The sequence below is a fragment of the Anticarsia gemmatalis genome, chromosome 6 (genome assembly GCF_050436995.1).
Source record: "Anticarsia gemmatalis isolate Benzon Research Colony breed Stoneville strain chromosome 6, ilAntGemm2 primary, whole genome shotgun sequence".
In the NCBI taxonomy this organism is placed as follows: domain Eukaryota; kingdom Metazoa; phylum Arthropoda; class Insecta; order Lepidoptera; family Erebidae; genus Anticarsia; species Anticarsia gemmatalis.
In genome coordinates, this window is record NC_134750.1 from 284,476 (window position 1) to 299,870 (window position 15,395).

Here is a 15,395-nt window from a genome sequence, read left to right on the forward strand (position 1 = left end):
TTATATGTGTGCAATATTTTATGTTCGCGTGAGTATGACGATGTAGAGATGACACCGTGTCTCGTGAGGGTAGTACGCGACGTATCTACGTTATATTTATCGTACTCGGTTTGTGACGATCTCGCGGGAGCTCAACGAAAGATGTATGTCTATTCGGAGACACTCGGAAACTCGGTCATGTGATCAAATATTTACAACATCTTTATTACAATGTGTTTTACACCATTCGACCCAGGTCTAAAAAAAATATTTCTGGATTAAGTCAACAACAAAATGGAGTGACGTTTGTTACCAAAAGATAGGATTAGAGAGTGTGGTAGCCCTGAGCACAATACTCGCGATCATTGATTTTATTACGCAATATCTGAAAATGAGCGCAATCCGGTCCATCCGTTACGAATGACGGCTATCGCGCTCCTATCATATTGTAATTAAATGAGTGGACACTCGCCGCCGCCGCCGAGGGTCCGTCTTTGTGCGGCGGAGCCTGTGGTGCCATTAGCCGGCCATTGTGCCGGCACTTGTGCCGCGGGAACAAAGCGCGCTACAACAACATTTGCAATGAATGAGTGTACAAACACGCGTATATACGACAATGTGCGTGTACAGAGTGTACAGTGTGTACACGCAGTGTTTGCTCACGGCTTCATTACCACGCTCCGCTCCGCGCCGCGCCTCGCCGCGCCTCGCCGCGCCTCGCTCTCAGAACAATTACACGCGCGCCGCGATTCCAAAACACATAAACAAATAAAAAGTTTGGTTTACCTTTATGTCTTTGTTAGCACGCTGTACACATACAGATATGAAACGGTTGTTTTACAACAAATAACATATTATAACAAACAATACAATTCGCTTATAATAACATTTTAGAGAAACGGCTATTGTTTCATATTTAACAAACAAACATCGGGTCTATCCCACTAGTCCCGTTGAGTTGTCCCGTGACGGGACAACTGGCACTATTTTGTCCCACTTGTCCCGTGGCGGGACAAGTGACACTGTTTTGGTGCCAGTTGTCCCGTTGCAGAAAAATCACTTGACTAATGGGACAGACGGAAGGGTCAAAACTACTGGTTCCATTAAGTTGTTGTGTGACAACAGGTACATGGCATGTACTTTGGTAAGATAGCAGATGATGAATTATTGTACGCTTATCTATGTAAACTTTAAATTCACAAAGAGATTTTTTTTACCATTTAGGCTTGTATGGTAAGCAAACTCGCAGAAACCACTTTCGTTAGTTTTAGTATAACAAAGATGTAATGGGACACAATCCGGTAACTATCCCTGTGTAGGTACACTTTGAGTATTTTTACTAGCATATAGGTTTAAATACCTTTGGTTTTACAATTTATCTACACAAGTATAGTGCATATTCCATTTGAGATATCTACCCTTGTTAAAATGTACTAGTTTGTATAACGTCTGCTATCTTACCAAAGTACCAAGTTCCTGTTGTCACACAACAACTTAATGGAACCAGTAGTTTTGACCCTTCCGTCTGTCCCATTAGTCCCGTGATTTTTCTGCAACGGGACAACTGGCACCAAAACAGTGTCACTTGTCCCGCCACGGGACAAGTGGGACAAAATAGTGCCAGTTGTCCCGTCACGGGACAACTCAACGGGACTAGTGGGATAGACCCCAAACATCATATATAGCGAACTTACCAGTGTGTGCGCTAATCCGTTATATTGGTGTATATTGTACAAACTGTACATACAATATGGTAGACAGCTAAAATATTCGTGGTGGATATCTTTCTCCGATCAGTGAAGCTAACACAAAAACTAACAAACCGAAATATCCTCGCGTCGGATCCGCCCCAATATTTCCACTTTATTTGATGTCGCATCCCTCACTGATTTTTTCTTGTGGTAACATGTTGAATAAAATATGTGAACTATATTAGTTCGGCGGTTTCGAGGAATGCTTCAAACTTTTTCAGAAAACACGACTTGTGCATTTTGTCAAAGTTAGGAATTAGAAGTGATGGGTAGAACGATATCAAAGAGAATGAACTTTTGCTATGGATGATTCTTTTATGTAATTTCCAATTTTATTAGCAAGAAAAGCTTTGGAGATGGTTGGCGAGGTTGGCGTTCTTTCATAGTAACAATACGCTCTACAAAGATGTCTGTCAGTAACAGCGGACTGACGGAGATAACGCCGCCATTGTGCCGCACAAATTATATGTGAGAAATATTCCTTTAGGATATCATATTATCACTAGTTTTAGACTACAATGAATAGCAGATTTGATTCAAAGAACGTTTCTCTGTAATTACTATAATATAATGTTACTCAGTAGTAACCCCTTAAGTTTCACTAGATGATCATCGGGCTATGCCTACATAGGGAGTGCTAAGTTAACTTGTCTTGAATCGCGTATCATAACTAATTAGCCTCAGTTGCATTGAATGAAAACGTTTTCTTGTAAATTTAAATATCTACTTATGTATTAAAGAGTAATGAATAAGTAGAAACATAAGGGCCACTGGTCGGGACGACGGGCACACAACCCTGCAAAGAACAAGCCAATAAATAAGGTCAGAGCTAAGCGAACTAGCGGCTTACTTATTCATGCCACGCCAGCCGGTACTGGCGATTTAGATTCATTCCTGTTGCGAATCTTTTCAATCGCCATACTACCGGAGATAGAGTGCAAAATGTAAAAATATATGCTTATTTTTTGTTTTTTACCTCCCCTGAGATCGGTGGAGGATTCGTAAATAGGAAGCCGGCTTGTGAATAGAAACGGAATAGAATTAACACTCTCCATGTAAGCGTACTCCCGTGAGAGGCGCGGGGCGCAGGCCACTCCGCACTTCACTTAGGTAATTTTGTTTAATTATTTTAGCGAGCAGCGAACCTGAAACAACCACACGACGTTTGAAGCCCGTGGGAATGAACAGATTACCTCCGACAACAAACTCCACGTATTTTACCACTTTATAGAATATACAGTAATCTGACTGATTTAATAACTGGCTAACTTTATATTCATTAGTTCACCGTTTCGAATGTGCCAGTTTTACGATATTATAGACGAGGTGTTTTTTAGATAAAAAAAGTAACTAAGCGGTATTAAAAATATTAATCAAGTAAGTAATTCATAAGTGGATGTTACGAAGGCAGCAGTACTTAGCAGCGCTGAGCGTGTAGTGCATACTTATTGCTTGAGTCATTGAGCCTCAGTTAGTCCCACCACATTGATTAGTTTCCGCTCGTCAGTCAAAAGCAATATTCGCCAATAACTAATGACTGCAAAATATTTCTCGTTTCGTCACGCTCCGTCGAGTTTATTAAATAAACTTATTAAGTACTTTATTTTTCAATACAACTCTTAATAAGACTAAGTATTGATTACGAAATTCGAGCTTTTAAAATACTTTGGATATTTTTACGGCACATTTTATTTAAGCGCAGAATATAAAATATTAGTTTTGATAATATTCTGTGGGTAGGTACCTACATACAGTAGGTACAGGACGTTCAAGATCCATTAGAAACAAAAAAAAAATCCATAGATCTGTGGTCAAGAATAAATTAGATTTAAGTCCGTCGCGGCTCTATATGTATAATATGTAATTTCTACAGTCGAATATGTAGGTACTGAATAGTCCCTCTCCTTTAAGTGACGGTTATAAGCATTGTTCGTCGCTAAGCTATATTCTATACTTCAGAGACGAAGAGGAAACCCGAGTTTTAAGCGAGTTGTATTAGCTAGGTATTCGATTCTAAATAAAAAGAATAAAAACAACCAGATCTGTAAAACTTGAAGCGACTCTATCACAACAAAGGTACTGAAGGAAATTCAAGGAAATGAACTATAGTATTTATATATAGCCCATTCAATTTATTTCAGTCAGTGCAGTCAGTTCAAACAACACAATGTAAAAGTGCCCGCCATTGTGAAAAGGCTTCACATTACGTATGCAGAAGGTACAATATACTATGTAAACTAGTGTAATGTAAACAAAACTTTAAATAGCAAAAGGACCTGAGCTGTTTTGCATGTCATAGGACACGTAACGCAGAGGTTTCATATACGCCCGCGCCGTACAGAAAAGGTAAATCGCTTTAAACAAAATGCATGGATCGTGCCGAGCATCGATGCATGATGTATACCCGGTTTCTGAGTAAGTACATTAAGTGGTAGTTTATCTATTCAATAGCGTTTTTTAATATGAGTTTAAACTTTATTGATTAGATAACCTTCCTAATTCTGCTTAGCAATATTTAACTATAATTAATAATATTATCGAATTAGAAAAGACAGTACGTAATAAGCAAATTATAGCAGAGTGGTCGAAGCTTTCACCTCCCACTCAAGTAGTGCAGGGTTGCAATCTAAAGAAACACATCAGTTTTTAAAATTAGAAATAGTTATGACTTATTTTATAGGTGAAAGATAACATTGCAATGAAGCCTTGTAGAAAACACTTTAGCCTACATAATTACTTAACTTTAAATGCTAGTAAAAAGACTGAAGAAAAATAAACACAAGGATACCGGATAAAACTATAGATCTTTTGAGATCTGTCATTATGTCGTATAGTTTCATTAATTATTCAGCTTTAAATAAGTTAAATGATAGCAATTATCATTACTGAACCACCACTTTAATCTAAAGTAACATAAATTGGGTATAAAAAAATAAGTTGGAACTTTAAATTTCACTATGATACACATATACCTATATAAAATGACCAGCAGAGGCCAAAGAATGCCACTTAGTATGATCCTTACAAACTTTCTTTGCTTCATTCATGTCCATATATTTTGTCATACAGGACTGCCGGTTATGAGATATGACCTGTCTATGTCATTTTAGGACGTTCACGTCCGAGATTTGCATTTATGTGTTCGCACCGTAATTTTTTTCTCTATTTTCATTAACTCGTGGAAAGCATGGTTTAATAAAAAAACTACTAAATATAAGTCAATAATCATGTTCGTGTAACACGGGGTTTACAGAATTATTTGTGTCTATGTGACAACCATAGAGTTCAAATGCAATGCTACCAACGTAAAGAAAAAATATTATAACCTACAAATTCTGTAATAAATTATCAAATAAAGCGTTAAAATCATATAAAAACTCATGTTTTGATATTCATAATTGTTATTACAACAAATAATATTAAATAAATTATTAGTTAACGTTTTTAAACCATTCTACTCAGTTTCAAGTTCACCTTTGACGTTGATTTTCGCGGTAGACAAGTGTTTCTTCTTTCAATGAAACATGGAATTCTGTTGACGTTTACATTTTTAATATCAAATCTTATACGGTGCGTTAAAACTAAGTTATAATGGTTAATCTGAGAGGTTGAACGTAGGTAAGTTATGATAAACTCTTGTTGTTGTTTGTAATGTAGGGCTAGGTAATCACTTCCGTTAAGACAGGAAAAGGAAGTGTGTGTTATGGCGGTCGAAGGCATGGTTGAGCAATGAGCTTGACATCCTTATCCTGTTCGAGAATTCGATCAATAAATCGAGATGTAAAAGCGCGAATTGAAACATTTGATTTTCTTTGGCTTTAGAATTTTCATCATGTTCGTCGATCGTTTAGATACAACTGCAAGAATGTTTCCTCAAAATAGTCAACCACTGCATAAAATATTAAGCCCTTTTGTCTAATTAAACTATAATATTTGCGATGTCTTTTAGTTATATGATTATACAAATACATACTCAGCTAACAATGTAATCATGACATTGTTTTGTAGTTGTACTGAATCAAGTTAATATCTTTATTTCCAAATCAAGTCTGGATTAGTTGGTGTCTGACATGGTCTTCATTTCAGTACCTTATGTGCTTATGCGAATGTCATGTATGCTTTAATACTTCACTTAACAAATTAAGTGCTGAAGTAGTTGAATAGTCTTAAACCTTGGGGACATGGGGCATCATCATCATCTAATTAATCAAAATAAATGATCAGTCAATATCTATTCAAACTGAGTAAATAACTGTATACACTCAGAATCTGTGTTATCTAGAGTACCTAGAGTCAGTATCAAATCTCATGACATAGTCTTAGTCACTCTTTGTTTTTATTTTAATTTTGAAGATGTTTACAAGCAACCTTGAATGAGTTCCACAGATATTTGGAGTGGTCTACATTTATATTATTGGATTTTTACATTGTATTTACCCTGTTCAGTATTTACAGTTATGTTATAATATTTCAGATGAGGAACCATGACCACAGACCTTTGTAGTGAAGATGTGGTGGTGCGCATCACAACACCACAGATTATTTCTGTAAGTTTATTATTTTGTGTTTACTCATTGTGATTCAGATCACTAATCTTAGTGAGGGTCGATCGGTTAGGTTTATATTTTCCATTATTATTTCTTGAAGGCGTATGAGGTAAAAAAAGTGTAATAATGTTTATGATTAGGGGTAAGCTATGTTAGTAATTATAGAAAATAAGGTAGGTATGTAAATTAGAAATCATTTATTAATATAGAAAAGTACATTCAAATCTACAACTAGCATGATAATTTGACTTAAAATATGAATCGATGTGAAGTATCCGAGAGTGCGGTTCGTGAGCGCTATAGACCTATAGTCTCGGAGCTAGTTCTCGGAGCTAACGCCGGAGACGCTTGCAGTCGGAGGCGATAGCGTCGGGCGGGTCGTGCGGCGCGGGCGCGCGCGTGGCCGCGTCGTCGGCCGCCGTGGAGCTGGGCCGGCGCCTGCTGCTGGCGGCGCGCGCCGGCGACACGCCGCAGGTGCTGGAGCTGATGGCCAAGGGCGCGCCCTTCACCACGGACTGGCTCGGCACGTCGCCGCTGCACCTGGCGGCCGCGCACGCGCACGCCGACACGTGCGCCGTGCTGCTGCGCGCCGGCGTGTCGCGCGACGCGCGCACCAAGGTGGAGCGCACGCCGCTGCACCTGGCGGCCTGCGGCGGGCACGCCGAGGTGTGCCGCCTGCTGCTGGACGCGGGCGCGCTGGTGGACTGCCGCGACATGCTGCGCATGACGCCACTGCACTGGGCGGTGCAGCGCGGCCACCACGCGGCGGCGGCGGTGCTGCTGGCGGCGGGCGCGGACGCGGGCGCCGTGTCCAAGTTCCACAAGACGCCGCGCGCGCTGGCGGCGGCGCTGCGGCGCGACGACCTGCTGCGGCTCATCGACGACAGCGTGCGCCAGCGCGAGGCCGCGCGCTCCGTGCACCACCTCGTCACGGGTGCGCGCTCGCCTACGTCCGGTCCTGACGATGAAATCGATCGATCGACGAACGGGATCGATCTCGTCGTCCGGGTCGAACGAAAAGCGAACTCTTCTCGACTGTCGTATCCGCCGTCGGGTCTCGGATGATTGATATCTTTTTCGCTTAATTTTTAGAGCAAATGGCGGAGTCGTCCCCTCCGGAACCCCAGCTGCAGACGTTCGACGCCGTCCAGAGTGAGTTTCCTATTTCATTTTAGGAACGATCGAACGAAGGCAGAGCTGTATTTTAATCTGGTCACATTTGCAGGGATACAGGATATAAAGCCGACGAAAATGAAACAGCAGACGGAAAGAGTAACGAAGACGGAGATGAAGAACGAGGTGAGTGGTGCAGCTCGGGGACCCGAACTGTCGTATATTGCTAAAATTATCTGTAAATCGAAATCGCCGGTCATTCTAGTTTTCTTTAAATAATTTCTAAAAAAGAACTCTGAGCCGTAATCTTTACAAAGGCGACAAGCCTTGGACTTTTAATTGGACCTTCGGATATAAGTATCAACATCTCTGAAAAGCAAAAGCTATGAATATAATGATGTGGTGATGTGCAGTCGGCGGCGGGCGAGGAGCTGCTGCGCAAGCACGGCATCACGCTGCTGCCCACGGACGACACCAGCACCGTGCTCAACGCGCTGCAGAGCGGCCGCACCGTCGTGCTCTCTGGTACATTACATCATCTTCACGTTACTCTAAACATTGTAAAGCACCGCCAGCTACCTGTCCGGGTGAAGTGATACCAGAATTTTCTATCAGTTACTGCGTTTAGTAACTGTAACAAGAAATATTAATAATATTAGAAACTTTAGGCAGCGGCCTACAACGCTCGCTGTTTTGGTGATTATTTTTAAAATGTTGTTCAGACGCAGGCAAGTTAATGCTAAAGGAGAGCGGCTCCCCGCCGCCGATGACGCCGAAGCCCGCGGCGGCGGCGAGCCAGCCCGCCAAGAACATGGTGCTGACGGCCACGCCCGTCAAGTCGCCGCCCAAGCCCGGCATGAAGATATTCACGCTCAACAACAAACTGCTCGCCATACCCAAGGACAACAAGGTGCCTGTCAAGAAGATTATTAACCCGCAAGATATGCAGGTGTGACATTATTTTAGATACTATTTGTATGAGGGCAGGAAACTAAGCTACTTTTGACAGTTCCATAGCTTCGTGTCATTAGGTGGTTTCATTTATTAAGTATTTTGCCATTTAATTTATGTTCAAATTACATTTCAAAAGCAATATTAAAGAACCGACAGCGATTCAAGGTTGTCAGTATTTCGAAATTAAATTTATTTCAAACTATCGTCAGGTCAAATTCGTGCAATTGCCTCCCGACGCGAAGATCATATCCCCGTCGAAGATAGTTCCCGTCCGGCGAGGGGTGACGCGATCACCGGCGCCGGGTCAACGACCCGCCGTCAAGATCATCATGAACAAGTCCAACTTCAACAGACTCATGGCGAACGCCACACGCACCGAGGATACTCAAGAGGTGACATACTCAATCATAAGATAGTCGATGACATATACGTGAGTAAACTAGAAGGGATCGGTTTTGATATTCGTTCTATTTCTTATCTGTTCGTTAGCTATCGGCTAAGCGACACGAGCACGTTAGAGAGTTACTGGACGGTATTATTGTATTATATGTGCCTGTATGAACATGAATATTGAACTGGTATACCCTGTGTGTGCAGGCGGCGCCGAGCAGCCCGGCGGCGGGGGCGGCGGCGGCGGCGGGCCACAGCGCGGAGGCGGAGGCGTGGGAGGCGCCCGACGACGACGCGTCGCCCGCGCAGCTCCGCGCGCAGCTGGGCGCCGCGCACCGCACGCTGCTGGCGCTCCGGAAGGAGCTGCGCCTCACGCGCGCCAAGCTCGCGCACTACGAGAAACTGCACGCGGGGTGAACGCGCTCCCCACACCGACCCGCGATCCTGTTTCGCTGAAACTGATAACCTCCTATCACTACGCAAACGATTCGCTCGCTATACGACACCTACGAATACTACCTACACTAAAAGAAATGATCATAAAATACTCTAATCGACGACAACATACTGTATGATGATATGCGACAATAATCATTTAAAAAGAAAAACAATTCTCATTGTAGGTTATTAATTTCGATCACAAAACAAAATGTAAATACTCTCATATTAAACCGTCATGACTGATACATTTATAACGATAATGAAGTAACAAATTGCTAAATATTACCTACATTTATAATGACTAACGTGATAATAACTTATTTGATCACAATAAGAAATCATTATTGTTATCCAAAACGAACTCATCGAGATATACAAACCACAAAATTATTTATCTACCATTTATTCACGACCGATTTCAATAAACTACCATCAGTTAAACTAAACTATGATTCAATTATTATAATGATCTTTAAAATTATGTTCTGTATAAGCTGCAATAATGATAGGTTATTGAAATCAGCAGTCGATAACTAATTGAAGACACATTTTATACTTTTATATGAAAGTCGATTGAGGAAGATGTTAGAGTTAATGTTAGATTATAATATTGTGTTATATTAACATATCAAGTTGCACGTTATATATTATAGTTTAGTACACAAGTTGTCCTGTATATTATTATGTAAATGATACGTGTTGAGTTTACCTACCGTTCTAAAAACTTTTTAGCATATCGCTTAGCGCCGTGACTGAAACACTAGATCATAACTGAACAACTGCAATTACGGCACTTATTTTTATTTTGAAATATTACATCAGTTTATAGATATTTTGCTCAATATGACGCCAATTTGGTGTCCTTATATTGCGCTCAGTAACGGCGTTAAGGTCCTCGTATTTACTTGTGTTATTACATTATATCCCATGCCTGTACTACTTGATATAAATCCCACATGATTATGCTGAATCTATACTTCACAAGCCTTTATTATTTCCAGTAGTCTCGCCATTGTGAAATAGGCAGGATCTGACGAATGGTGCGTTCACAGTTCACACACAAGGTAGTTACATAGTAGAAAAATAATGATTAATATTTTAATTTGTTACAACACATAAAGTGTGGTGTGAATGTACCATAACAACCTCATTTTGAAGCGGTTTCACACCGAGGAGTTTCGCAGAATCGCGCTTTTAACATAACTTTAGAATACTTAACAACTTTAAGGTAACCTCAAGTATATAATCAGCAAAATAATCCTCGGTGTGAAAACGAACAGCACAACATTGGACTGCTAGTTGTATTGTAAATAATGTAAATTTCTACCACGCTGAGAGTGCGACCTTAGCCATTTTGTAAAAAGTATGATTAAGAAAATATACGTATAATTTTGTAAAACTATCGTTTATTATTTACATTTGATTACCTCCCTTAACATATCTCAAGAGAACGATGCAAACCTCGGGAACATTACTCGATACAAGTCAATTATATAAAAATACAGTGTACTGTGAGTTTGTCTAGCATTCTAGCAGATAAAACATTGATTATATAGTGCAATATTATATGTATACTGTAAGGCAAACTATCTGATTCAATTTTATTATTTCAGTCTCTAGTTAGCGGATTCTATGGAAGCCGTACATTCAATTATACTGCTATTCAACAACGAGCACCTATGTGTAAAAAGATCTAATAATTTCTCCTAGTTTAAAATGCAGATAATTATTTCGATTTGACAAAATCTTCGCATGAATCTAAACTGCAATTTAGCTGCATCATAAAAAAAATTGTATCTTAACATACATCAATCTTCAGTGTCCCTATGTCAACTAATGATTCTAAATCAAAAACGTCGGTCATTCAAAGTAAACTTCGAATTACTTATAATATTTCTACTCTAGCGCAATTGCAATATATAAAAATCAAAGTTATCGCCAATTCTCTCGGCAACAATAGGATGATGTAATAAGATCTTAATATCTGTCGTCATAAGGACGCGACGGCTATCAAACTCGTATAGTCGTGGTGCTAGGTGTTGTCGCGGCGAGCACTGCGGGCCTGAAGTACATCACGGAACTGTGACAGGATGGCGTTCTCCCGCTTGGCGCGCTCCTCCTTGCTGAAGGCGGCCAGCGCTCGCTTCTCGTCCGCCGAGTAGATCTGGTTCTCTTTGCGGATACGCACCGCCTCCATGCGACGATGTCTGAAATAACATAACAAATCAGTTTGAACGATCTGTATCTTAGAAACTTTCAAAATAAACTATTGAACTAAATCAAAGATCTCTATACATTTTAGAGTATAATGATGACAAAGAACACGTACCTGCTTCCACTCATAACATAACCAACAGACTCATATGCGGCAATTTCATCAGAAGTGAGTCCAATCTCTCCTCTCCTAGGTATTCTCTTTCCCTCAGCGACGTACGCGGCCATGGCGGCGCCTTCACCCGGCAGTAGGGCTCGGCCGAAGTCCTTGTGTCCCAGGGCTGGCCCCACGCGAGGCACGGGACCAAATGCTTCCGATGCTAGCTCACCAGATTCAGAATCTTTCTTGCTGGATTTTGATTTAGTACTTGATGTCTCTACTTCATGCTCCTCTGTAATAACAAGATAAAAGTTATTTTATACAAAGAGTTATCAGGCTGTTACTAATTTTAATTTATACTGCTGTTACTGCAATGTGTAAGTAGATCTAGTTTAAATTACACAGGCATTATTATTTTTTGCTCAGGACTTACCTTTCTCATTACAATTGATAACTCTTAAAATCAGAAAAAAATTTGAATAAAAGAATGAATCACACAAAAGCATCAAAACATTATCAAAGTTTCTGTATAACATTATTAACCTTTTTAATATGGGGAAAAAGTAAAACATATTTCATTATTTTCATAAAGAATATGTTGTCTGATTATATAATATGAAGGACAGTGTAAAAACCAAGTTCTTGGTTTGGTAAAAACCTCAAACTCATTAAATATTACAAAGCACAAAGTTGATCTTACTTCCTTTCTCCACCCACACTTCCTCCTCGTCCTCCTCACTGCTGGAGGAGGAGTCACTGCTGGAACTCTTAGCCTTCTTCTTCTTAGCTTTCTTTCTAGCCTTCTTTACTTTCTTGAGCTTCTTCTTTAACTTCTTAAGTTTTTGTTTGGTGTCTTTTTCTTTGTCTTTGGACTTCTTGCTCTTTTTCTTGTCTTTGCTGCTGCTTGCATTTTCTGGCTCTGGTTCCTCTTCTGAACTAGAAATAATAGAAAAATGGTAATCTTTAGTATATAAAATAAGTTTTGAAACTAGTTTAACTATAAATATCTACACTTAGAAACTATTATAAGGAAGACAACTGTATTTACCTAGTCTTACCAACAAGCAAGAAAGTCATGATATAAGGTTTGATATAAATCTCTTGAACTTACTCAGCTCTCAGTGGAGACTTGCCCCAGACAGAAGACACTCCAATTTGGCCAATCCTCTCTCGCTCCTCTCTCCTGGCATCCAGGAACTCTTCCTCTTGAGGCTTATAGCGACCTCTAGCCGCTGGACCACCACCACCTCCACCAAGACCTGGAGCAGATAACATTTATATGAAAATTAATAATGATTCATAACAAACTGGCAGATTTCTAGGTAATATTAATATTCAGAAGCAATTTGTGTAATGACCTTATAATTAAGAACAGATTAATTATTATGTGTGAATTTATAGTTCGGCAAATAGATAACAAACAATTACCTGCGCCCAATCCTCCACCGTTATACACGGCGTCCTTATAAGTGCTGCGTCCCCTGTCGCGGTCTTTGTGGCTTCTATCCCGATCTCGAATGTCATCGCGGTGACTTGTTCGCGCGCGTTCCTCTCTGCCGCCTCGCTCCCCACTGCGGTCTTTGCTGCGGCCCCGACTGTGGTCCCTCGTCCGGTCCCGACTACGGTCTCTGGTATGATCTCGACTGTAATCCTTGGTACGTTCTCGACTACGGTCTTGCGTGCGGCCCCGACTGCTGTCACCTGTACGGTCCCTACTGTGGTCTCTGGTGCGTTCCCGACTGTGGTCTCTTGTTCGTTCCCGCCTGTCTCGGCTCCTTTGACGATCCCCGCTGCGAGAACGATAACGACTACGATCTCCGTCGCCACCCATCGTAATTACCCCTCTATAAACACTGGCTAAATCTAACACTAACCACGTTTAACTGAACAGTTTTCATGTGATCATGGTTTAGCTATTGTACAGTGTCGTTCACTGTTAAATTGTTGGTGTTATCGTCAAGGAAAATATAGTATTTACCAAATATTACAATACAACGCATGTCACGAAATGTTTGCCTATCTGAAATGACAACTGACAACTGACGTTAGTTAGTGACAAACGGTAATTTATTTTGACAATGACAATACCTATCCGTTTTTTTGTCGTTGTGCGTTTAGGAAGAGGGGCACAATAATTACCTTAAATCTTTTATACCTAGTATATTATTATGAAAATTTCTCTCCCATTCAGAAACTTTTAAATATAATTAATTTTACTTCGGGTTTTTCGACAGGCTTACGTTGGTGGGATGAGGAAATCGGAAAATCAATATTCACGTTATGTTTCATTTCATGCAAAAACTTAGACAACTTTGTATTTAAAACAAATTGAAAGGATTTTTTCACATTTTCACGCATTATGTTATAGTTTGAACGTCTTTGTAATCGTTTATTTGATCATTTTCAGTAAGAAAATGTATTACTTATCACCTAATTAAGTATATGTTTATTAGACAACTCTTTATCTTCAAACGCCAGAGCAAACGGTAAAACGAAACAACAATTTTCAGGTTGCGCGGCTCGATAAAAACAGTAAACAAATAAAAGTCAGATTTTTCTATTCGTTATCGAAATAAACAAACAAAATGAAGTTATCTACGCCACGATACACATTCTGTATATTTTTTCAACTTATGTTCATATTTTGTGACCTAATATTTAACTGTGTAAGTTTATTTCCGCGAAGCCGCGATGGATTACTCGTATTGTTTATGTAAGTTTTTATTTTATTGTAATAAACATGTTTATGTATAAATTAAAAATAATTGAAACCTGTTCCTATATGTCCAACTAGTTCACCGGGTAGTAAAATTCACTATTACTTGGATAAGTAGGTATTAAATTTAATTTCTCTGTAAGTAATATTTTAAATATTTTTCCAGATTCCAGGACTTGTTCCTGGTACTCTCTATAACTACAATGCTGATGACATTCTTCTCGACGTATCTGTTTCAAGTAAGAACGATATCGCAAAATATTTTATCAAATAGTTGTCCATATTTTAATTTTTTCCAGAAAATTTTGTGTAGATACTTGGTCCATCGCTGTTATTCCATTAAAATCTAGAGATAGGTAATGGGTAAAAGGTAAATAATTATTTTGGTTTAACCTACTCAGGCAGGTTTGGTGGAGGTGCTGGTCCGCAAGTTCCGTGCAGCAGGCGCGGTGTGCGTGGCATACGTCGCTGCCAGTGTGGCCCTGCACGCTGTGTGGCTGCTGGAGAAATGGGCCAGCCCTGAGAGTGTCTCCACTCCCATGCTCATCTTCCTATTCACACTGCAGAGATGCTGTGAGTTCATTCAAAACTCAACTCTCTATAGTGGTAAATTTAGATATTCTGTGCAGATTCCAGTAAAATAGAACTATAGAAATTATTTCAACATGCAGAGGAACTCTCAGTTTTACAGCGTGGTAGTGAATCACTCTAAATATACTATAAAGAATATCATGTTCTTAGTAACATGACAAAAATAAGATTGAAAACTTTGTTGTATGTTGTATCATGATCGAATGTTACCAATATATTCTGTGCTTCCAGTGTCTCCATGGTACTATTTCTTCTACAAGCGAGCTGCCCTGCGAGTGAGTGACCCTCGCTTCTATGAGGACATAGACTGGATCAACCAGCAGCTACAAACTCATTAGTGGAGCCCTTCCCATCAACCTTGAGCTTACCTCTATGGAATTGGACTGAACAATGGAATTTCTAGTCTTTCACAAGTTGAGTGTCTGCGCCACACTCACTTGATTATTATGTAGGTAGGATGTTTAATTTCACATAAATATGTGTAAATGTTGAATACATAATTTGTAAGTAAAGATAAAAACTATCTCCTTGTTACAACTTATTTTTCTAATAAAGTATTCTATCCATCAAAATAATCCACGTGTTTAATTAAAACTCAG

General features: G+C 39.9%; 3 protein-coding genes across 3 annotated transcripts; 2 read left to right on the plus strand and 1 right to left on the minus strand.

Moving 5' to 3' along the window:
* Positions 1 to 5,032: 5,032 nt before the first annotated feature.
* Atac3 (Ada2a-containing complex component 3) lies at positions 5,033 to 10,574 on the plus strand. The gene is made up of 9 exons (XM_076115088.1): positions 5,033 to 5,348; positions 6,205 to 6,277; positions 6,632 to 7,211; positions 7,370 to 7,429; positions 7,503 to 7,576; positions 7,804 to 7,915; positions 8,113 to 8,339; positions 8,554 to 8,736; positions 8,942 to 10,574. Exons 2-9 carry the CDS (start codon positions 6,215 to 6,217, stop codon positions 9,149 to 9,151), a joined length of 1,509 nt encoding a protein of 502 aa, XP_075971203.1. The 5' UTR covers positions 5,033 to 5,348; positions 6,205 to 6,214; the 3' UTR covers positions 9,152 to 10,574.
* On the minus strand, positions 10,562 to 13,538 carry LOC142973426 (uncharacterized). The gene is made up of 5 exons (XM_076115089.1): positions 12,918 to 13,538; positions 12,601 to 12,748; positions 12,190 to 12,425; positions 11,505 to 11,781; positions 10,562 to 11,382 (listed from the first exon to the last, which is right to left on the minus strand). The coding sequence occupies exons 1-5, from the start codon at positions 13,318 to 13,320 to the stop codon at positions 11,208 to 11,210; spliced, it is 1,239 nt and encodes a 412-aa protein (XP_075971204.1). The 5' UTR covers positions 13,321 to 13,538; the 3' UTR covers positions 10,562 to 11,207.
* A 442-nt stretch (positions 13,539 to 13,980) lies between these two features.
* LOC142973427 (transmembrane protein 138) lies at positions 13,981 to 15,355 on the plus strand. Its single transcript, XM_076115090.1, has 4 exons — positions 13,981 to 14,202; positions 14,372 to 14,444; positions 14,607 to 14,778; positions 15,028 to 15,355. Exons 1-4 carry the CDS (start codon positions 14,075 to 14,077, stop codon positions 15,132 to 15,134), a joined length of 480 nt encoding a protein of 159 aa, XP_075971205.1. The 5' UTR covers positions 13,981 to 14,074; the 3' UTR covers positions 15,135 to 15,355.
* The last annotated feature ends 40 nt before the right edge of the window (positions 15,356 to 15,395 follow it).

Excerpts from the sequence above, each read along its gene's own strand:
- Atac3 (XM_076115088.1), top strand. The coding sequence starts at position 6,215 with ATGACCACAGACCTTTGTAGTGAAGATGTGGTGGTGCGCATCACAACA. Across the intron at positions 6,278-6,631 it reads CAACACCACAGATTATTTCT|TCGGAGGCGATAGCGTCGGG; the intron begins GTAAGTTTATTA and ends AGACGCTTGCAG. Across the intron at positions 7,577-7,803 it reads AGACGGAGATGAAGAACGAG|TCGGCGGCGGGCGAGGAGCT; the intron begins GTGAGTGGTGCA and ends GGTGATGTGCAG.
- LOC142973426 (XM_076115089.1), bottom strand. The coding sequence starts at position 13,320 with ATGGGTGGCGACGGAGATCGTAGTCGTTATCGTTCTCGCAGCGGGGAT. Across the intron at positions 12,426-12,600 it reads AAGTCTCCACTGAGAGCTGA|TTCAGAAGAGGAACCAGAGC; the intron begins GTAAGTTCAAGA and ends TATTATTTCTAG. Across the intron at positions 11,782-12,189 it reads AGTGTGGGTGGAGAAAGGAA|AGGAGCATGAAGTAGAGACA; the intron begins GTAAGATCAACT and ends TTGTTATTACAG.
- LOC142973427 (XM_076115090.1), top strand. The coding sequence starts at position 14,075 with ATGAAGTTATCTACGCCACGATACACATTCTGTATATTTTTTCAACTT. Across the intron at positions 14,445-14,606 it reads TCTCGACGTATCTGTTTCAA|GCAGGTTTGGTGGAGGTGCT; the intron begins GTAAGAACGATA and ends TAACCTACTCAG. Across the intron at positions 14,779-15,027 it reads ATTCACACTGCAGAGATGCT|TGTCTCCATGGTACTATTTC; the intron begins GTGAGTTCATTC and ends CTGTGCTTCCAG.